This window comes from Canis lupus, chromosome 29, assembly GCF_003254725.2.
Source record: "Canis lupus dingo isolate Sandy chromosome 29, ASM325472v2, whole genome shotgun sequence".
Classification (NCBI taxonomy): Eukaryota; Metazoa; Chordata; class Mammalia; order Carnivora; family Canidae; genus Canis; species Canis lupus.
This window is the reverse complement of record NC_064271.1, coordinates 13005619-13029126: the sequence shown is the minus strand read 5'-3', so window position 1 is coordinate 13029126 and position 23508 is coordinate 13005619. Positions and strand designations below refer to the sequence as shown.

Below are 23508 nucleotides of genomic sequence, written 5' to 3'. Positions count from 1 at the left end.
CTTTCTTTCCATAATATTTATGAATACATTTTTTACTTTTATGATAAGTTTAAGGAAATTAGATTCCAAGTTAACATGACTTAATTATAGATGCTCGTAGTACATAAAGGAAGGAGAATATTTTGGAAAAGTTAAATGTTACTATATTTTGCTGCTCCAGATCTGTGCTTCTAAAACTATCACAGAAAGGAACACGTGTTTACCTAAAGTGCTTTTCTACTGCCTTTGATAGAAAACAATACATTTGCTGAGCCACTTTAGAGCTGTCAGTCTTCAACATAATGTTTTAAAAGTAATCCATTCATGTGGACTTTCATTTTATTGATTTTTTAATATTAAAAAAAAAACTTCTGGGGGAAAGCCAGAGTTAGAGTCTAAATATGAATCTCTATTAAACAGTTTAATTTTGACCTGTTATGGTAACATTCTGGCATTTTGTATTTTTCCCTTACTATTTGTCATGGAAAACAGAAATAGGCTTATCATGTGGTCATCTTTTTCACTCCTTTTGGGGAAAAAATGTATTAAAGCAAAACATAAGAGCTGCTGTTAGTTTGTAAAGGAGTTTACAGAACCAGCCAGATAGACGAATAGAGAACATAGAAAGAAGAAAAAAAGATATTTGTTTTAGTTTTCAGATTGATTTTATTGCTAATAATGACACACATAGGAAGTCTTGACTTGTTTCTCATATGGAAAGCTAAGGTCTTAAAAAAAAAATGGTTATTTGACGTATACGATTCCAGAACAGACATTCCAATTACAACTCTGATTTGCAAGGTTGAAGCTTGCTAGGAACCCTTGGAGAATTTGACAAATTAATGTCAACACTGAGAATAAATTTTAAAATATATCAAAAGTCCATTTTTTGGGTTAGCTCCGAAAATGACCCATCATAGGTGATACTTTATCAGGTTTAAACTATGAGACACTATTTCATGGGTATTCTTCCTAGAGAAGTCATCCTACAGGGTACTTGAGAGTTCCAAATTTCTCTGGAAGCTGAGCCTACTTCATTTCACTTTTTTACAAATTCAAATATGAAGAAATTATTGTTACTGACTTAATCCCCAAAGGGAAAAGAAGGGGAAAGAAATTACAGCAATAAAAAGGAGATTTTCCTTTAATCAGCTTCTTATGAAGAACTGTAAAGCAAACTCCTGGTACAGGATGAAGGTGATTAGACCTCCCAGATGGCACAGGACTAAAGAAATATATGGACAACTATTTCTTCTCCAAGAAATAAAGGCCTGTCCACTTGCTTTCTCTTGGACTAGTCAGTTCATGAGAGCACTGAGTCATGCAAAGGTGCTTGATGGCTCCATAGAAGGTGCATCACCCTCTATGACGGCTCATTTGCATACACTCAGTTCATCCCAGCAGGAGGTGTGCATTCAGGGGTCTCCCAGAGCAGAAACGGAGAGATTCTTAGATAAAAGCAGTTCTTTACTAAACTTTATAACCTCATTCCCAACTCCAGTTGTCAGTTAACAGCTTTCAGGATGACATCTTAAATCAGGAAAATGTCACACGTGTACAGTAACTGGCCTCATCTTTTCTGTAAATTGCTGCCTGTGGTTTTCAAAAACATAGTAAATTGCTGGCAATTGACAATGTGTCTCCCCTGCACAGCGAACTTCACTTCTGCACAGTTAACAAATCAGGCTTAAATTATTCATCAGATCACCCAATGTCTAGGCTCTTCTGCCTGTCATTGATTAGGGACCGGTAGCCTGCCTGTCGAGAAATTCATGCTCCCAGCATATAAGATTAATTGCATACAGGAAATAATAATACTCTCTGTCTCAGTATCTCAGCTAATGGGGAGCACAACTCACTGTATAACCATCATTTCTGCTTCCTATGCTATCCTGAAGCGGGACATAGTATTTTCTCACACTAATACTTAAAACAGCCTTACTGCCCCTGTATACTTCCAATATACTGAGGAAGCGTTTTCTCTATTAATTCTATCATTACAGGGCAAGAAGAAAATGTGATGAGTTATTTGTACAAACTAAAACATCTGATGGACCATTTAGAAATGATGCCATCAAACCATTGTTCACTGTTCTGGAAACAGGGTCAAATCAACTCCCCAGACGGCTCAACTGAATTGAATTTTTGTTGCTAAAACAAATGGGGGGATACAGTGTTTGTTTTGAAAGGGCATCTTAACACCATTTTTCTTTCAGCAGCAGACATGGGATCTTTCAGGAACATATTTAGCCTTCCTTGAAATATTTTTTGAATCAGTACTGGCTCTAAGCTGAACAGTGCGGTTGTTCAGTGCAATAGTCTTACATTTAAGGAACACACTTGTCTACTTATGCACAGGGAAATTAACTTCAGATCATCACAAAAGGATCCCCAGCAGGCTGGCATCTTCTCCCAACTGTGCCTGCCCAGACATACATGTCCAGGACATTGGTAGTCATGGTCTAACTTGATAGCTTCCTTCTTTAGAGCATGTCCCTACAAGACCACTTCCCAAAGGTAGTGACCTTGGCTCTGATGTCTGTAATTCCACAGAAGTTATCTCACTGATGTCTGCTGGCCAGAAGAAAGTCTGAGAGCGTGGAATGGAGGTGGGTGGATAGACACAAATTCATTTCAGGAGATTTTAAACATTCAAAGCGTGTTTCTCACTTATGGTTTGTCGGTAACAGCATCTGTGTTTGTGAAGGTCAGCTTAGTTCTCGTAATGCTGTTCTTTACTGAGTATGCACAACCTCCATCCCATCTTCCTTAGGAAACCTCCCCTGATCCTGGTGAAGACTATATTCCCTGCTCTGTGTTTCCCTGCTCTATGTTGCCAGCAGTTTTTCCTTCATTATCGTAACACTGGTGACATTTTCTAGTTATGACTCATTTAATGTCTATTTTTCCTATGATACAGAACATTTTATGAGGGCAAGAACCGAATTCAGCCCTAGTGCCTAGAACAGTGCTTCAAATTAAGTAAATACTAAATAAAATTATCTTTAGAATTATACGTGTTTAGTTAGACATTATTTTCAGCTGCATATACCAAGCTCCCAAACACATTTTATGCTATAAAAGAATTCTGGTCATAGGCAGCTCAGGGTAGTATGGAAACTCCACAGTTATTAGATTGCCAAGGCTCCTTTTTACTTTTTATTCTGTTTTTCTCACTCACGGTTAACATCCCCAGGGTCACCTCATAATTCTAGATGGTTACCATCAGTGTGGCAGCAGAATAAGGGCCCCCAAATATGTCCACGTCCTAATCCTCAGTACCTATGATTATGGTACCTTCTGTGGCAAAAGGGCTTTGCAGATGTGATTGAAGGATCTTGATATGCTGAGATTAACCTATGTTATCCAGGTGGGCTCAATCTAATCACATGAATGCTTAAAATTTGAGAAGTTTTCCCAGCAGTGAAAAATCAGAGGTGCCAGAATGAGGATTAGAACTGCCATCACTGGCTTTCAGGATGGAGGATGGGATGCTGGCAGCCCTAGAGGCTGGATAAGAGAAGGAAAAGTTTCTTCCTAGATCTAGAAAGGAATACAACTCTGCTGATACCTTGATTTTACTTTATTTTTCCTAATTTTAGTGAGATATAATTGACATATAACACTGTATACAATTAAAGTGTACAACATGATGATTTGATAGACATATATATTGCAAAATGATTGCCACAATAAATTTAGTTTAACATTCATGACCTCACATAGTAATAAATTTTTTTTTCTTGAGATGAGAATGTTTAAGATCTATTCTCTTAGTAACTTCAACTATATAATATACAGTACTGTCAATTATGGTCATCATTTTGTAAATGGCATCTCAGAACTTATTTATTTATTTGTAAATATTTTATTTATTTATTCATGAGAGACACAAAGAGAGGTAGAGACATAGGTAGAGGTAGAAGCAGGCTTCCCATGGGAAGCCTGATGCGGGACTCAATCTAGGACCCCGGGATCATGACCTGAGCCAAAGGCAGATGCTTAACCACTAAGACACCTGGGTGCTTATTTATTTTATAACTGGAGGTTTGTAGCTATAGAGCACCTTTACCCATTTCCCCAACTCTCCAAGCCCCACCTCTGGCAACCACCAATCTGATCTCTGTAACCATGAGCTTGATTTTCTTAGACCCCACATATGAGTGAGATCAAATGGTACTTGTGTTTCTCTCCTGACTTATTTCTCTTAGCATCATGGCCTTAAGGTCCATCATGTTGTCACAAATAGCAAGACTTCCTTCTTTTTTATGGCTGAATAATATTCCAGTGTGTGTGTGTGTATATGTGTGTGTGTGTACACACATATCAAATACATACAGATATATATCACATTTTCTTTTTTTAAAAAAAGATTTTATTTACTTATTCATGAGAGACATACAGAGAGAGAGAGAGGCAGAGACACAAGCAGAGGGAGAAGCAGGCTCCATGCAGGGAGCTCGACGTGGGACTCGACCCAAGGACTCTAGGATCATGTCCTGGGCCAAAGGCAGGCGCTAGCCACCCAGGCATCCCTATATCACATTTTCTTGATCCTTTCATCTGTCAATGGACAAAAAGATTGTTTCCATGTCTTAACTGATATAAATAATGCTTCAGGGGCAGCCCCAGTGGCGCAGCGGCTTAGTGCCACCTGCAGCCCAGGGCGTGATCCTGGAGACCCTGGATCGAGTCCTACGTCAGGCTTTCTGTATGATGCCTGCTTCTCCCTCTGCCTGTGTCTCTGCCTCTCTCTCTGTCTCTATGAATAAATAAAATACAATCTTAAAAAAAATAATGCTTCAATGAACATGGGGGTGCAAATAATGCAAGTATGTCTGTAGGACAGTGGTTTCATTTCATTTAGATATATTCCCAGATGTGGAGTTGCTGGATCATATAGTAGTTCAATTTTTAATTTTTTGAGGAACTCCCATACTGGTTTGCATCGTAGCTGTCTGATATCTTGATTTTAGTCCATTGAGACTCATAGGATTTCTGACCCACAGAAGTGTAAGATTTGTATTAAGTGTAAGATGTGTATGCTTTAAGTTACTGAGTTTGGAGCTGTTTCTAAACTGTATTAATTCCTTAGCAGCCTTCCAGAAGTCCTCCATAATTCTTCTACTTCTATCTCAGTGGCCAGAACTTAGATGACCATACCTACTCTTACAGGGACAAAGAGATACATGTTTTTTAGCACTTCTGTCTCAAACAAAAGCAGGGTTTTTCCTGACTCTTGATGAGAAGAAGGGGGAATAGATAACAGAAGGTAACCAGAAACTTCAGCCATCATTTTTTTACAAAATCATGAATAGAAGATGAATATAGTTGAAAACCTAGAAAACGAGGAAAATGAACTAATTTTCATGGAAATTGATTTCCCATTTGGAAGTTAATTTAACAAATGGATATCCTTCCTTTAAATGTTCAGTTATCTAAATTTCATTCACTTTTCATCTCTTCCATCTAATTTTAATCTTAGAAATGTGTGCTTTCAAAATTTCAATACTTTTAGTAAATTAAGAATTACTGGGACAGCCCGGGTGGCTCAGCAGTTTAGCGCCGCCTTCAGCCCAGGGCGTGATCCTGGAGACCTGGGATCGAGTCCCACATCCAGCATCCTGCATGGAGCCTGCTTCTCCCTCTGCCTGTGTCTCTGCCTCTCTCTCTCCCTGTGTTTCTCATGAATAAATAAATAAAATCTTTTAAAAAATTAAGAATTACTGATATCCAGGTTCCATAAATAAGAGACCTTGAGTCAAACCAGCTGCTATAAGAATAAAGTAGAATTACTTGTTTAATACCTTTACTTTTCCTTCAGCTTCATCTTTTATATGAATTTGAAATATTTGGTCTGGTTTTTGTAGTAAACTGAAAGTTTCCCCCCAAAAGAGCCAAGCTTTCAGGGAGTCCGGAGTGCTAGCTGCATCAACATTCCTAATTGTAGCACACAAGCACACTGATTCCCAGAAACACAACTGGACATTGTATTGCTGCTGTACTTCTGTTATTCCTGGATCAGCAAACAGGCAGAGGGTGATTAGTGCTGAGAGCTTCCAAAGGGTGGAAGCTCATCCCTGATTACTAGACACTTGGATGCTTGTTCCCTTTTCATTCTGACTTCCCATGCCTCTGTTCTGTGGGCTGTGCTGACCACCCATTCTGTCTCATTTTCTGGGCAATCTTTGCTCTGGGCACTTTTTCTCTGTTTTCTTCTGTCAGTCCTCAAGACATAAAGGGCTGAGATTGCTTATGCCTCCTGACTCTGGGCTGGTGCATGCTGCAGGCAGTATCCCATTCGGCTCTGCAGGTGGGCAGACATGACTTGGAAGCTCCTTCATACTAAAGGGCATGTCATTCCAAGGATTTTCGAATTGTCATTCTATTAATACTCCCTGCATCAAGAGAAAGCAAAACATACCTCCCCTTCCTACCTCTGATCTATGACAATAACCTCCTGATCAATCTTTTTTTCACATCTTCTCCTATATATCTGGTTTGATTTCCTTATCATCCTGTTCATCCTGAATTCTCAAAGCTTATCATTTCTGAGCCAGGGATCCAGAACTCTTGTGCCATGGCAGCTGATAGAACAAAACTGGGCTTCCAGTGGCTGCTAGGACAAGACAAATTGATGCATAGATACTTCTAGGGCCATTTGTGTTCAAGATCCCAATCGGTCTGAGGCTTCGGGCACATAATTCCCTATACCATCACAGCACAAGAGAAACTTTCTCTGTGCAAAGACAACTTTTTAGATATTATCATTGTTATCTGTGATTTACCCCCTACAGGTTACATAGGAAAATTTGAAACAAGGCATGTAAATGGCTTGTGATTGCCTTCATCTGAGAGTAGCGTTGAGTAATTGTTATCATAGGCTCCTCTCTTTGTACAGGGCCCTTCAGCTTAATGTTCCTTAGTTACGATTTGGCTATGTAGTGCTATTTTTTTTTTTTTTTTATGTAGTGCTATTTTATTTTATGAACTACACCATGGTTTATGCTGGTTTTAAAAAGTAAGTAAATGCAACTAATCAGGCTCTCTTTTTAATCTTGTGAAAGCTGCAAATGTCACCTGAAATTCTTCATCACCAGGATTATACTCTTAATTGACATTTCATAACAAAGAGATTGTGTCTTCACAACAAACTAATTAACATCACAGCAAGAAAATCTAAAATCTTAATGGCATTTACTCATGTTCTATTCATTCTACACATTGTTCTAAAATGTCTTATGTTCAACTGACTGCATAAAAAATTCTGCAGTAGCTACTTTAAATTGTCTTTAAAAACATAGCAAAGCATTTGACTATTAGCTAAAGAGTGTGGTTTCTCTGCAGCACCAGAATTTTCCTGAAGATAATGCTTACATGGAAATTCAGCAGGCGTGGTCAACTCAGAATGGTTTAACTTATGAAACCAATGGCTTAACATTACAGATATTGGGATAATTATATGTCTGTTAAAAATAAATATCATTTAGGGGTGCCTGGGTGAGGTCATGGTCCTGGGGTCCTGGGATAGAGCTCTGTGTTGGGCTTCTTGCTCATGGGGAGTCTGCTTCTCCCTCTCTCTCTGCCCCTCCCCCTATTCATTCTCTCTCTCTCTCAAATGAATAAACAAAATGATTTAAAAATGAATATCATTTAATCAAATTTAGGGAGAATTAGGCATATTTGAAGAGTGTCACATAGGCAGAGGTCAGTAGTAGAAGCTGGAAAGACTAAGGCCACAATGAGGTCAGAATGTCTGCAATCTCCAGCATCAGCTCTAGGATGGCTACGTAAGAAGTTGACTACTTCCTGTCTCTTCCATCAGAGGAGCAGTCACAAAAAGGGAGGAGAGAGGGATATGTGAAGACCTTAAGCATGATTAGCTCTGGTGAGAGCACAATAGATTTGAATCAGACACGAGACTAAATTTTAATGACCAAATCTGTTACAGAATCTATATACAATGTAACAAGGAATGCAAATAAGGTCTGAAACAAAATAGTTGAGAGACCACTCACTCTAAAGAAATAGAACTATTTAAAAATTATAATCCAATGAGTTGAGACAATAATCTAGGTATACAGGTACCATGTCTAGCTTTCTTCAAAAATTGATCTTAGGCATATTTTCATTATAAGAAGAATAAACTATAAAATACCCCCCAAAACCACTCAAAACCAAAACTTCTGTGTAGTTTTCTAATTATATTTGCCTAGGCCTTTTCAATATAGTCACTCAAATCATATACAATAGAGCTATTGTTGATAAAATAACATATCCATCTGCTTTTTTGAAAACAACAACAAACTGTTTGAACCCATACAGAAGGGCATCAGATAATCACACAAATTTCTGATTAAAAATTCCTAACATCACCCACCCCGCAGCATTTATTTAGCAGTATGTTATAGTTTCTATATGTTATTGGACTACAACATAGAGGCAGATTATATTTTTAGAGGAAATGTCTTCAAAATGTTACCCTTTGATGAAATTTATGAGAAACAAAGTACTAAGTTTAAACTTGGTTATAATTTTCTTTACGTAGAAAAGAAGCTACAGGGGAAAACAGCCATTTTCCTATACAAAGAAGGACACTGAAAATGCTATTTTAAGAAGTTGTGTTCACTTAGATCCATGCCAAAGGAAAAAGTATAGTTTCAGTCTTTCGGAATAAGAAATGCATAACTATATTTATGCTGCTTTGCTATTTTTTTAAGAGGATAATTATATTATTTTGGAAGAAAAGAGTTTAGACATAAAAAATGAACGAAACAGAAGGAACCAAACATAAAAATAAACATTTGCAAGTCTTTGGGTCTTATATCAATTTAATGCCTGGAAGCAGATTGTGATGGCTCTTCCTTTATTAATCCTTAATAACCAGGTAGATATCCGCCACCACTTCCACCTTCCCCTATGCCAGGCAATATTAGAGACAAAAAATTCTTTCTGGATAGCAGGATAAGTATGCAACAATATATGAATTCAAATACCAAAATATTTTGTTATTCTAGTGAGCTGAAAGAGTTTATGCAATTCCCAAAGTGTCTCATTGATACAGATATGACATTTACTTCACGAAATAGCAAATAGGATACCATTCTTGTAGTTCTGAATGTAGGCATAGTTCTGCTGGGTTTCTAGGATGCTACTGTATTATCTGCTGCTACATTATTCTCAAATAAAAATATTTCGTGCCCTAGCTTCACCCCTCTGTAAACATCATATTTCAAGATTCCTTTTGAAAAATGGCCACATAGGAAGAGATCATGAAAGAGAAAAGATAAATGTAAGTTTAATGTACATGGTAGATTCAGTAAATTTTATTTATTTAAATAAAAAAAGAAATATACTATACATCATTGATTTACTTTGAAACTGTCATCTGAAAAAGAATTCTTTGAAATAAAAATGATTAGGCTGTTTATAAAAAGTAATGGATGGACTGCAAATAGCCAAAGGAAACTGAAGTTTTGTTTCCTAAGCAATTGCTCCTGTACCTGACTCTGAACTGACTCTAAAAGTTTTCTACTTGAAAGTGCCTGTCCAAAGCCACAGTTAGTGGAAGAATCCAACCTTGAAGGAAAATGAATCTTGAGTAAGAAAGAGAATTTTTCCAATAAGTACAAAGGAACAATTCAGGCTAGGTAATAAGGATAAGCCTTGAAAAGAAGAATTATCTCATTGATCTTGCCCGGCTGCTCAGGTGAAATATTCAACTGAAGAATCTCACAAGAGAAGAGGAACCTTATATAAGAGGGTGACAATTTAAGTAAAAAAAAACAAAAAACAAAAAACAAACAAACAAAAAAAACGAACAAAAAGAATGCTATTATTGCCATTGGGGGAAATGACTTAAATTTCCTTAAGAATCATACAGATGCAGTGAAACACCAGAACACCTGCACCCCGATGTTTATAGCAGCAATGTCCACAATAGCCAAACAGTGGAAGGAGCCTCGGTGTCCATCGAAAGATGAGTGGATAAAGAAGATGTGGTTTATGTATACAATGGAATATTACTCAGCCATTAGCAACGACAAATACCCACCTTTTGCTTCGATGTGGATGGAACTGGGGGGTATTATGCTGAGTGAAATAAGTCAATTGGAGAAGGACAAACATTATATGGTCTCATTCATTTGGGTAATATAAAAAATAGTGAAAGGGAATTAAGGGGAAAGGAGAAAAAATGAGTGGGAAATATCAGAAAAGGAGACAGAACATGAGAGACTCCTAACTCTGGGAAACGAACAAGGGGTCGTGGAAAGGGAGGTGGGCGGGGAGTGGAGGTGACTGGGTGATGGGCACTGAAGGGGGCACTTGATGGAATGAGCACTGGGTGTTATGCTATACGTTGGCAAATTGAACTCCAATAAAAAAAAAGAAATATCCAAAATCCAAAAAAAAAAAAAAAATTTCCTTAAGAATCAAAATACCTATAAATCAGGTCACAATGGAAAAAAAGTCCAGATGTTAAAACATGATATAGAGGAAAAGAATGACGGTAGGTTTCTTTTTGTGTGAAGGCCATGTAAAGCACCTGTACAGAGTAGAAATCACTAAAGGGTAGTCTCTCTCTCTCCTCAACCTCTTGTTTATTAGTTTTTGAAAGGCCCCTGACAAAAGCACATGATTAATAAGATAAATCTTCATAGAGTTTGTTTATATTTATTTTTATGCCTAAATTATGCTCATGTGCTGTCATGTACATTTTGAATTCTATTAAAATAGGACACACTCAAAATTCCCTACGATCACAATGTGTAAATTCCAAGAGAAATTGCTTAGAAGAAATATTAGCTGAATATAAATATAAAGCATGTGTATGCTTTAGAGTAAGCAGGAACATGGTGTAAGACCCTAGCTTAAATTCCTTTGGAATTAAAAAGAAAGTACAACTTGAGTCCTCAACAAGACTTATTTTTCAGTCTCTTTAAATGTAGCAAATGAGTTGAGTTTTCATATTTACATTCTGAATGTATTCCTAGGGAGGAAAAAATGATTTCAAGTCTTGCAACCTCCAAAGAAGCAGCAATAACTTATTAATTGTGCCCTGGGTGATCTTAAACTGTGGCAGAAAAACAGCCTTAGAGACTTCCAAAGATGCATAAAGTTCTCCTAGGAGGAACAGTAGGGACACCAGGAGAATCTAACTGCAGAAGTATTTCAAAAAAGCCATTTACATGTTGAAGGAGAGGATTTAATTAATAGTGTTACAGCTGTGAAGTTAATATGCAGATCGGAGGTCCTATCACAAGGGACTGTTACATATTTTTTAAACAAGTCACTCAGTCCTACATTTTTTTTCCCTTTACAGCTCTTTGCATAGTAATAAATACATGTCCCGAAGGTTTCAGGATGAGAATCATGATGTCTGCTAATTTCTTCAATAATAATAAAGATGATGATGTTGATGGCAATTATGAGAAGCACACTTTACTGAAACCTCACTCTATGCCAAGATCCTTTCTCAGTCCTTTATATGCATTATCTTAGTTAATTCTTTCAACAATGCAGTAAAATCAGCGCTAGGAAACCGAGGCTCCAGATCACATAAATGCAGACCCACAATCATCCCTGACCCTATCATATGTGTATGCATTCCCTAAAAACAAAACAGTCATTTCCTTCAAGTTCTTGATCTTCTTCAAGATCAAGAAGATCTAAGGAGAATCGGGACCCTTAAGACCAGGGACAAACATATGGTACAGAGCTGACTGGCAAATGAAGTTAAAAAGGAAAGGAGTGTTTGGATGCTGAGATCAAGAATCCCCATAACAGGCCAAATGTATGATGATCATTCATGCCCACTATAATGTGCACTAATAGTTAATAAGAATGGTTATATGGTTTCTGTCATTGCAATAACACCAAATAGAGAGATTTGTTATTTTAGAATGGATATTTTGGGCAAAAATCCAGGCAAAAGGAGACTTCTATTAATCTATCCAAATGGGTCATGCCAAAAAATGCCTTCACGAACTAGCAAGAAGTAGAGAGCTTTCAAAAGTACATACCAGCATATATGGACAATGAATTTCTTATAAAAGCTGGAGTCCAACCTCAAGGAGTGGCAAAGGTGCTTGGCTGTGTCAAGCATCCTTAACTCTGCTCCATTTCTCAGAATAGATTTCCTACAGATTGCAACTGAAGCTAACCTGTGGCTAACCAGGGAAATGTTACCAGCCTTTGAGGCAGTTAATAGAAGGAGAACACCAGAAAATCTTTAGTATGCTCACTTTGGAGTCGTCTATACTTTTCACGACCTAAAATACTTGGTTGCTTGCCTAATGGTATTTGAATGCATAATAAAATGAGTGACCGGGACTAGAACATCCATTGTTTTTAAACTTGCACCCAAAGAAACGAGAAGGAAAAAACCCTTGATGAGCATTTTGATATTAGAAAATCAGTTACGGAAAGCAGGGAGGGAAAACAGACTGATATAAATGACTACTACTAATATTATTATCTTCTTATCATTTCATAGGGTTGTTTTGAAGCTCACCTGAGTTACCATAAATGATGTGCTTAAGACAATGCTTAATACTCAACAAGTGCTGATTACTACCATTTATTGGCAAAACTGGTCCCATTTTTAAATTTCCAGGAACTTAGTATGGTTAAATGATTTGCCTAAGGGCCCATAGATAATAGGTGTTAAAGACAAGATTTGAGTAAAAGACTTAGGATTTGAAATTCAGTTTTCTTTTAGCACACCACAATACCAATTCCATAGGATGAATTTCTTCTGGTCTAATTATTTTTTTCCAAAAAATTAGTTTATATGGAAGAAAATAGAAGAGAATTACTGCCCAGTACAGTAATGATTTAAAATGACCATTCAAATTACAAGATAGAAAATGCCATGGTTTGAAAAATGCTATGCTTAACTTATTATTCACAATTATTATATTCATAGAATTTGCATTTCAAAATTACTTTATAATCTGCGTGTTACAGAAGATTACTAGGCACTGATTTAAGTACTTTTTTCTGTCTTAAAAATTAGAGGTAAAATGTGATTAATGGCACAAATATTAAAGGTAGATGCTCATGCATTAGTATAAAGTCAGTATTAGAAATGTCATTTTTGGCTCCTGAACACATTTGCCAATGTGAGAAAATGATGACAAGTTCTAATTATAAAGTTATTATAGTGTAGAATAACGAGTAACCACCTCTGGAGGTTCAGAGAAAATCCTTCAGCGATTTTTGCTGCTTAGCTGAATCAAAAATTCTTACCATATGGACTTCAATGGAGCCTAACAATCCTAACAGTCTGTGTTGGTCAAGGCAAATTTTCTAAGATCTAAAACCACAAATGCTACTAGAAGACCATTATTATGTTACCTAGGAGTTTTTAGACTATCATGCAATAGAATAAGTTAGCACAAATAGAGTTGATAATGAGAAATCTATAAACAACAACAACAACAACAACAGCAAAACTACAGCTTTTTCATTCTTTTTGTAATTATACTGTTACCTTTCTTCTCTATGATTTCTGCAAGTAAAGGCTGTGCTGGTTTATGAGAAAAATGTATGAGAAACAAAGCTAGAAACTTTACTCAAGATGCTCTTACATTCGGATGGCAGTCAAAAGCCAGTTCTGCAGGAGTCACAGTGAAAACTGTGTGCTCTGCTGACACTCGTCATAGACAGAAGTGAGGATGGCAACACGTTGCATCAAGACAACTCTCCTCTGATCAGAATTTCAAGATGTACTTAGTTGTTAGTGAATGTATCCTCCACTTCCACATATGAAGTTTTCACGGTTTTTCAATATTTTCACACTGAAAATATGTCACAAACATATTTTCCCCCAGGATCATTATTCAAGCAAAGATAGCAACTTGCTCTTCATATTTATTCCGTTAACATTTTCATTAATCCCCCTTTCCCCTTTAAATACAAGAATGTTCAAAACCATTTTTCACTTAACCTTTGGAGCTGTTGTCACTGTGACATTAGGCCTTTTTAAACTGGACATTAGAATACACTGGAAGCTGAGTTCCACCAGAGCTTAACAAACCAAAGCGTAAGGAAATAGTTGTGGAGTTGATTAATTTAACATGCTCCCAAGATCATTCTTCCCTGATCAGTATCCAAACTTATTTTTGATTAGTATTACATTTGTAATGTTAGATTACTCTCTATATATGAGAGAGAGTTTATGTGTATGTGTATGTGTGTATACATACACACACACATATAGTCATGATAATTATTTATTAGTGTACTCTTTTTAAAGTGTACTTTGAAAGCATAATAAACTTACCTTAGAGAGCCCACCTACTTCCAAATAAAAGCAGATAATGAACACATTCCAGGTGACCCAGAGGGCAGTCCATACTGTGTACTAGAGAGAAAGGGGGCAAGGGGGAGAAAGAGAAGAAATAATGTAGAGATGAAAGGCACGTATACTAAATAAATCAATAATAATGTCAATAAGTCTCAGTCTTCTGGGAAGAAGCAGGGCGCGCTCAGAAAAGAGTGCTCCTTATGAGGTCCCCTAAGATCTAGAAATTAAAAATCCAATAGTTTCTACAGCTTTCAGTAGTGCCAATAAAGCTAGATTTATTTTTAAAGTGCTTTGCTGGCTTGCAGATAAAGTTAAATCCAAGTGCTGACTTGATTTCTGTTTTCTGAGTATTAGCTTTTCTAGGGAATACAATTATGCAAATTTTCTGTGGGTTATCTACCTTTTAGTTATAATACTAACTTCTCAAGTTTTTAGGAATGTTAGTCAAAACTCAGCACTTCCAGATTCCTGAATGAAGATCATGTTTGAAAAAGGATGTTTGGAGTAAAATTAACAAACTTTCCCACTGAAGTATTTTAGTATGAGTAGAGTGTGTGTATGCCTCCAATACAATCATATAAAATATTTTTTTAAAAAACACAAAAACTAATAAATAGGATTAAGAATAAGCAAATAAACAACAGACTTCCATAATGGGAAAATACCTTCCAATCACATCCAACAGACTCAAACACACTAGCCTTACCAATTAATTGGTTTTATTAGTGTGTTAGATATTAGGAAATGCCTAATATTCAGGTTGACCCATTACTCACAGGATAGCCTTAGATCAAGACTCACCAGTGGAGAGGGTCTTAGGGTGCAATGCACCCAGTCATTGATGAAACTAAGATATAGAACTAACATATGGAATAGCTTGGATGACTGAGGATAGAATTTACTGTGGGAACACAATACAATGATTTTCTCATTCCCTTTACCACAAAAATCTATAAATTCTAAATTTCTCAAGTAGACACACTAATTAAATCACTGCTTTTTACCAGTGGTTTTAATCACATGCTATTGCCAAATTAAAATAATTCTTTTTTAAATTAAAATAATTCTTGAAATAGTTTCATTAGTTTATTCTATGCTGTATTATATAATAAAATTACAAATTTTAAATCTGTGTAAAATAGCCATGTTCCAATTGGAAACCTTATCTGAAGCTTTGAACTACTCATAAAATTTAATTTACATTTGTCTTTCTGTTAATTGTGATTTTCAAAAGGCTTTCAAAATAATCAAAATGATCTCATCCAGTGGTGTAGTTCTATAACTGGTTACATTTGATGTCACATCAACATCTTATTTTTCTTTCTGGAGAGGTTTTGCTTTTCTTTTGTTATTAAGAATAGTGCAATTATAATTATGAGTTAAGGCTCCAAATCACTGGAAATTTAGAGAAGTTGGCATATACATTAAAACATTAACACAATTAAAATATATAGTGAAGCTTTAGTATTTGTAGATATTACTGATGCTGCCAATATCCTGTTAGTAAAATCTTCTGGTATGAACGGATTTAGACAGTTTTAAAAATGTGCCAAGTGCCTTGGAATACACTTTTATAAACCACAAAATTAAAAAAAAACACACAAAATAGTCCCATGGATACTGAAAATTGCTAACCTTCATCCTCAATGTATACTTTTTGCAAACTGACTGAGTCACAATAGCCACAACAAATTTTAAAGCTGTTGCTAATTTAAGATGGCATCTGGCATCTGACATTTTTCATTCTAAATTTATCTAATTATGAGCCTATTAGAATGAGAAAGCAGTGCAGACCACTAAGTCATGAGAAAGAAGCCAATGATAAAAGTTTTAAAAAGGACATAAAAGAAAGTAAGACTAACACAAGGAAATAAACAAAAGTAATTGCAAAACCATATGATTCTTAATTATTAGGGCGTCAAACTTCAATGATTAAGTATTCTTTTAGAAAAGATAATCCACTCGCAGTTACAACAAATGCAAAATAAAACAAATCTATTTAAAAAAATCACAGCACAGATTCAGTGATTGAAGTGTACTCATGCCATTTGTGAACTTTCAAAGATAAAATGGTTATTAGTTGAGTAGGTTTCAAGTGTCAGCTGCTAAATTCCTAACAATAACATGAGTTATTATATTACTCTGCTGTTTTCTATGTTCCTGGTACTGTGTTAAGCACTTTGTATGTTCCTGATACTATACTAAGTACTTGATATAAATCAAGTTTTCTGTCATCACACTAAACTAAAGAAGAGAGTAATCCTTTGATCACCTAGTTAGTGTCGTAGCTGGGAGAGGAAATCTAACTATCTGACTCCAGAGCTGAGATGCTTATGTATTGAATGACAGGCTTTGTTTTGGAAAATCTTAGGAAAAGGACTATGAAATAATTTGCAAGTTAATAGTTCACCAAATTTTGCAACTTATGAAATGACCAATTCACCAAATTTCCAGTTTTCCAAAAATCAGTTTCATTTACATAATTCTACAACAGGCAAAGTATCTGAATAACAATTTCTTTTGTACTTTGCAACTAACTTGTGTTGTGTGTAATATGAATGTTATAGGTTTTTTAAAAAATATTTTATTTATTCATTTGACAGAGAGAGAGAGCACAAGCAAGGGGAGCAGCAGAGGGAGCATCAGAGGGAGAGAGAGAAGCAGGTTCTCTGCTGAGCAGGGAGCCAGGCATCTGTCTGGATCCTGAGATCACAACCTGAGTTGAAGGCAGATGCTTAACCAACTGAGCCACTCAGGCGCCCTGAATGCTATGGTTTTTTAAAAGCAATATTGTAAGCTTCCTTCTTCTAATATATTGGTTTGTTGAGAACAAACATTATTAGTATGACTGAATTTTAGACTATTATGAGATGAAAACTATATACCTCAACCTGCACTGGAGACATAAGTCCATACATAGAGATATAGGGAAATAATTCTCTAGCAATACAAACATATCCATAGGCATTTAGCTAGGCAGGAAGTATTAGGACAACATATGTATCTTTTTTAAAAAAGATTTATTTATTTGAGAGAGAGAGGGCATGAGTAAATGGGGGGGGGGCAGAGAAGGAGAGAATCAAGCAGACTCCCCACTGAGGGTAGAGCCAGACATGGGACACAATCCCACGACCCATGAAATCACGATCTGAGCTGAAATCAAGAGTCGGACATTCAATCTACTGAGCCACCCAGGTGCCCCAATATATGTATTCTTTTTGACATGGGTGATTTTATTTTATTTTATTTTATTTTATTTTTATTTTTTATTTATTTATGATAGTCACAGAGAGAGAGAGAGAGAGAGAGGCAGAGACACAGGCAGAGGGAGAAGCAGGCTCCATGCACCGGGAGCCTGATGTGGGATTCGATCCCGGGTCTCCAGGATCGCGCCCTGGGCCAAAGGCAGGCGCCAAACCGCTGCACCACCCAGGGATCCCTGATTTTATTTATAATTCAACTGAAACAAGAATTTAAAAAGAGATGACTCCATTTTTTTATGAAATACCTTTTGGTTATCATGAAGCAAACCTATATGTTCATATATCCAGATACACATAAAGTATAGAAAATAGCTTATATATATTTTTCTCTGTATAATTATCTATTTATTTGTTGTTCTTTGCTTATGTTCAGTACACATATTTTAAATCCTATTTTATGTAGATAAAGCCTATAAGCTGAAAAAAAATGCCCATGTAAGCCATGTAGCTTCTTGAATATTTCATGGTTTTACAAAGATATTTCAGTGTTTTTTAATTGAAATGAATTTTGAAAGTCTTACAGTCTATTTCTTCCTCATTGAGCAATTAGTCTATAACATGAATTATTTTTACTTCCTGAGCTTGTTTTCCAATTACCAGAAAGGCCATTTATTCATTTATTCACATGTGCATCAATCAGATACAGTTTTATGCACAGTATGTTAGACTTATAATTTTTAAAAAGTAGGTTTCTTGCTCACTCATTGTTCTAATAGTTTCTGGAGTTTAGTATTAATTTCCAGAAGAACTTTAAGAGAGTAATGTCCTGTCCTTTCATTTTAATGGCTAAAAAAGCAGAATGAAAGCAAAAAAAGATATATTGAACAGTTCGATCATTTACTAAGCACTTACACTGTGTTAGGTTATGTTAAGCAAGTCACATATATTACATAATATAATTCTTAAAGACAACCTGAGTCAGATTTTTACATATGAAGTTAACTATGGTACAAATAAAGCAAATTAATGTCCCAACTGTTCACACCCAGTAATTGGTGGAGGGGATTTAATATAGGACCAATTAAATGGAAAATGGACACTCTTAACTGTCATGTTGAGTAGCGGCCCAGGAAGGAGATTTATGATGACATAGAAGGGAAATTTTCCTGTAACGATTCCAGTTACACAAGTTCTTATGTTTGTACATGAGCATTTGCATGAAAGTCCCAATAACTAAACTGTGGACCTAGCAAAACAACTTGGCTTTCTCTTTAATTTTAATTTTAATTAATTAATTTATTTTTAAAGATTTTTATTTATTTATTCATGAGAGACACAGAAGAGAATGAGAGAGAGAGAGAGAGAGAGAGAGAGAGAGAGAGGCAGAGACAGGCAGAGGGAGAAGCAGGCTCCATGCAGGGAGCCCGACATGGGACTCGATCCCAGGGCCTCCGGGATCACACCCTGGGCTGAAGGTGACGCCAAACCGCCGAGCCACCTGGGCTGCCCTCTTTTTAATTTTTAAAAGCAGTTTTGAGTTAATTTCCAAAGTCATTATTTATTAAAAAAATTTAAATTAGCTAATGCTTTTGCATTTAAATTGATTTAAAATTGCTTAATTAAATTACTGCCCATGAAATAATAAAGATTTAAACAATTCCAGGGCAGAATCTCATTTTGGAGTTTCTTGTAAGATTTAAAATTTTTGATATAGGAGTAAACAGACAGGAAGAAACAGTTGATTCTAGAACAATATGCTTTCTGCTCCATTTCATCTATAGTCAAAGAAACACGAAAGGTGCATTCAAACCCTACAACTGGCCTTGGTATCCACTAATACATATATATCACACCTTGCACTAAGCTAAAATAAATTTCAATCAATATAAAAAGTACCATATGACAAAGTTGTTTGGTGTTCTAAAAGTAAATATAGCAATATCAAACTGCACCTTATCAGCAGTAATAGTATCCAGAGTGGAATTACTATCCTTCCGTTTTGGGACTTGACTGCATTTTTCTAATAGTCTTTATCATGAGACCTCCTCAAATACAGTAGCTGGTGTCCACAGCTTTCTATTTCTTAGAAAAAAATGAGATGCATAGTAAGTCAGGTAATGGTAGATGCAGGCAGAACAGCCCATAATAAGTTTATCATGTAAATCCTCAACTAAGCTCAGATTGGGATCAGCAAGGCTATAAGGCCAGTTTCTCTTATTGAACTATTGTAGGTGTGCTCTTTTTTTAAATTTTTATTTATTTATTTATTTTTATTTATTTATGATAGTCACAGAGAGAGAGAGAGAGAGAGAGAGAGAGAGAGGCAGAGACACAGGCAGAGGGAGAAGCAGGCTCCATGCACCGGGAGCCGGATGTGGGATTCGATCCTGGGTCGCCAGGATCGCGCCCTGGGCCAAAGGCAGGCGCCAAACCGCTGCACCACCCAGGGATCCCTTGTAGGTGTGCTCTTGTAAGAAATCACTCTCCAGTCCATCTTATAAAATAATTTTATCCAATAACCTTTAATTCATTTATTCTTTGTTCACTTAAGTGTTGAGCATCTTTAAAGCCCCATACATGCCAGGAGAGACCTCGAAAACAGCAATGGGTAGGTGCAATGAGCCTGCCAGGAGGACATTGGTGAGTGGAGTGAGATAGGCCTGCAAGTGAGGATTGTGGGTGTGCAGAGTGCTAGGGTGGAAAGTGTCACCAGGATCCACAGGAGCAGAGGGGAGGAGGCATTTATCCTGGAGCAAAATGCTCAAGCAAGGCTCCTAAAGGATGACCCTTCAGTGGAAGCATTATTATTATTATTTTTAAAGATTTTATTGATTTATTTGACACAGAGATTGTGTGTGAACACACAAGCAGGGGGAGCAGCAGAGGAAGAGGGAGAAACAGGCTCTCCCTTGAGCAGAGAACCTGACATGGGGCTCCATCCAGGACCCTGGGATCACAACCTGAGCTGAAGGCAGATGCCTAATCATTATTAACAGTTTTCCAAGAAAGTAAGGAGAACAGGGCATTCCAGGTAGGAGGACAGTGTGTGCAAACAGAGGAGACAAGACACAGCATGTGGTCTTTGGAAAACACAATAGTTCAGCATGGCTGGTATGAGATAGGGGTGTGCGGTGGGCAGCAGGGACTAGAAGAGCATATTTTATGAGCTTTCATTTTCCACTCTAAGAAGTTAGAAGTTCGCCTATAGACATTGCTATTCTGCATGGTTCTTTACCATAACCATTTCCATAAGGGTGATTAATTCTTTAAATTCAGCTGTGATAAACCCTATTTGTCTGCAGAAATGGCAGTAACTTACCATCTGTGTTTCAGTGCTCCAAAATGTCTGTTAGTTTGAAATGGATTGAATTTTAGTGGCATTACTGGTTATTGTTTCAGCCAACAAAGACAGCTAATAGTAAGAATACTGGTGGGTGAGTCGAGAGAAAACCTCCTGCAATCAGAAAGCTCTTTCCCTGCTCAGTGAAAAGTCAGTATGAATTTCTGATCCAGCACTCTTCTCACGGCCACTGAAAAGTTGGTGCCTTCTGAGGCACATCTTCATTAACATGAATGCCATATTTATTTTCTAGCTTTTCATACCAGAATTAATCCTGGCCACCAGTGGTAGTTTCAAACTGAAGCATTCATGGAAACAACTTAGGGATGAACTGTCCGTGGTGTGAAGACGGTAACGTGGCCTAGCCATTCTCCCAATAACAACATGATCTTCCCATTAAAGGCACTCTTTGTGAACAGAATTCCCATGCTTGTGGATTAATGACTCTTCAACCATTTCTCCCAAATGTACAATTTATATCCATGTTGGAATAAGACACAATCTGGAATCCCACACAGGTAACAATATTCTGTGATCAGCTGAGATGGAAGGGCAGCATTATTTTCAATATCAAAATTTATACTGACAATGCCACCATATCATCTGGAATCTGGTGGTGAAGAAAAGTATAATAATCATGATAAATCAACTTTGTAAACCTAACAATAACAGAGGTGAGGCAGATACACACCCATTTCTGCCACTTACTATCTGGGTTTCTGGGGTAGGTTACTTCATATTTCCTTGTCTGTAAAATTAGGGATGCTAACACATACCCACAGGTATTTGTGAATATTAAACCCAACAACATCTTTGGCTTTCCCACCAATTCATTGCTTTCTTTCTCTCCCTATCCTGGGATATGGTCTTAAATAAGGTAACAAACAAGATAGAAATTTGATTGGCATACAGCATTAAAAGAGAAAATCAACATGAGCAAAAACATGGATTGTTTTTCTAATAGATTTTTCTTGAACATTCATAAAGATCTAAATCTGCTTCCTTCTATGCACAAGAGGGAGAAGGGAGAGAGGGAAGCAAAGAAAAGATACCAGAGAAAGAAGTGATGCCAGTTCTATCATGAATGGACTCTGAACAGATAAGGAACTCCATGGTAAAAATGATGATAAGTATTTACTGAGCATCTACTACATTCCGTGTTCTCAAAGAACTCTGCCTAGTGGGAAAACATAAGTGTGAACAGATGATAAAACATGCTCAAGACACAGAACTGGAGTGATTAACTATTACAGCATATGGAAGGATGGAAGTGTGCTACAGAGACAGAAACCATTGCTGAGTTGGAGCTCAGAGACATAGGCAGGACTACAGGGCAAGAGGCTGGACAAGCAGGTAGGAGCAGGGTGCGTGATGCTGAAGTGCACAAACTCTCCACACTTTGACGGCTTGTGCTCAGCCCCATCAGCCTTCTCATGCCCTTTTTACAGTCCTTTCATCACCTCCAGAGACACTCCCCCCACCCGGTGCCTCCCTACTTTGCATAATGAATTCCTGGAGAGCAGGGATGCTGAAGTTTACCTTCTTTTCTATTTATCAAGCTGTAGCCCAGGGTAGTAGGGCTCAATAAATGCTTAATGAGGGAATGGGAACTACTGCTACTGACGTCCTACTATGTGCCTGCATTACCTTCTGCACACAACCCCCTTGGGGTCTCCTCTTCCCTGGTGAACTCCCACAAATTGCAGATCTCCGCTTCCCACTCACTTCTGCAGGGTCAGCTCCATCTCCTCATTATACATTGCATGGCACAGTGTGCCCCTTTGTAAAATGTGTCACAGTTGAAATTTAACATTTACCCGAATGATCATTTGACTATTTGTAAGGTAACTACCCAGGATGGCAGAGAAGACATGTGTCTGTATTTGATCACCAATGTAGCTCACACTTAACACAATGCCAAACATAAGGCAGAAACCCAATAAATGGGGTTTGAATGAATAAGTTAATGAAGAAAAGGAGGAAGTTAAGAAAGAAGGGAGGTGGGGCACCTGTCTGGCTCAGTGAGAAGAATGTGCGACTTGATCTCAGGGTCCTGAGTTTGAGCCCCACGTGGGGTATAGAGATTATTTAAATAAATAAAAGTTTTAAAAAACAACAAAGGGAAGGAGGTGGGGGAGTGGGGAAGGGGAGAATGAAGGAAGGGAGGGAGAGAGGACAGACTGTGAGATCCATGCTTGGACAGGTGGTCAGCCAAGGATATTCTTAGATTTCATCCTGCTAAGAGCTGGCAAAGAGTTTTAAGCCAGCGATTTAGGCAAAGTGCAAAGGACACAGTGGAAGGCAGGAAGATAGAAGCCTCAACCAAGGCAGTAGCTGTGTGACCAGTGTGTAGAGCCAGTATGCAGAGGGTACAAGCAAAGGGACTAGGTAATGTCACTAATGTGTACCAACAGCTTTATTCCAAAGAGGCCACTGGTTTCAAGCCATCTGGTGTTTGGGGCTTCCAAGGAACACCAACATGATAAAGTCTACAGTGAGCAAAAGTGCCATGTTTATAGCAACAAACTAGAAGGCAGAATTGATATAGTAGTTTGATATTATGCATATGGAAGTGTTTTATGCTACAAGTCCAACTCCATGAGACACCCTTCTAGCAGATTATACAGTGCCTCAGCAGAGACTGGCTTTCAGAAAAGAGGAGCAAAGCAGAAATT

The 23508-nt window shown here is 37.2% G+C and overlaps 1 protein-coding gene across 3 annotated transcripts in view; it reads right to left on the bottom strand.

Moving 5' to 3' along the window:
* NKAIN3 (sodium/potassium transporting ATPase interacting 3) overlaps nucleotides 1-23508 on the bottom strand; it is a 612786-nt gene that overhangs the window by 272452 nt on the left and 316826 nt on the right. For all 3 annotated transcript variants that reach the window (XR_003147623.3, XM_025477827.3, XM_025477828.3), the window contains exon 3: nucleotides 14267-14347. Coding sequence is in view for 2 of the 3 variants with exons in the window: in XM_025477827.3 (XP_025333612.1) it covers nucleotides 14267-14347 (81 nt within the window). In the remaining variant the exon portion in view is untranslated. The remainder of the gene's footprint in view (nucleotides 1-14266; nucleotides 14348-23508) is intronic.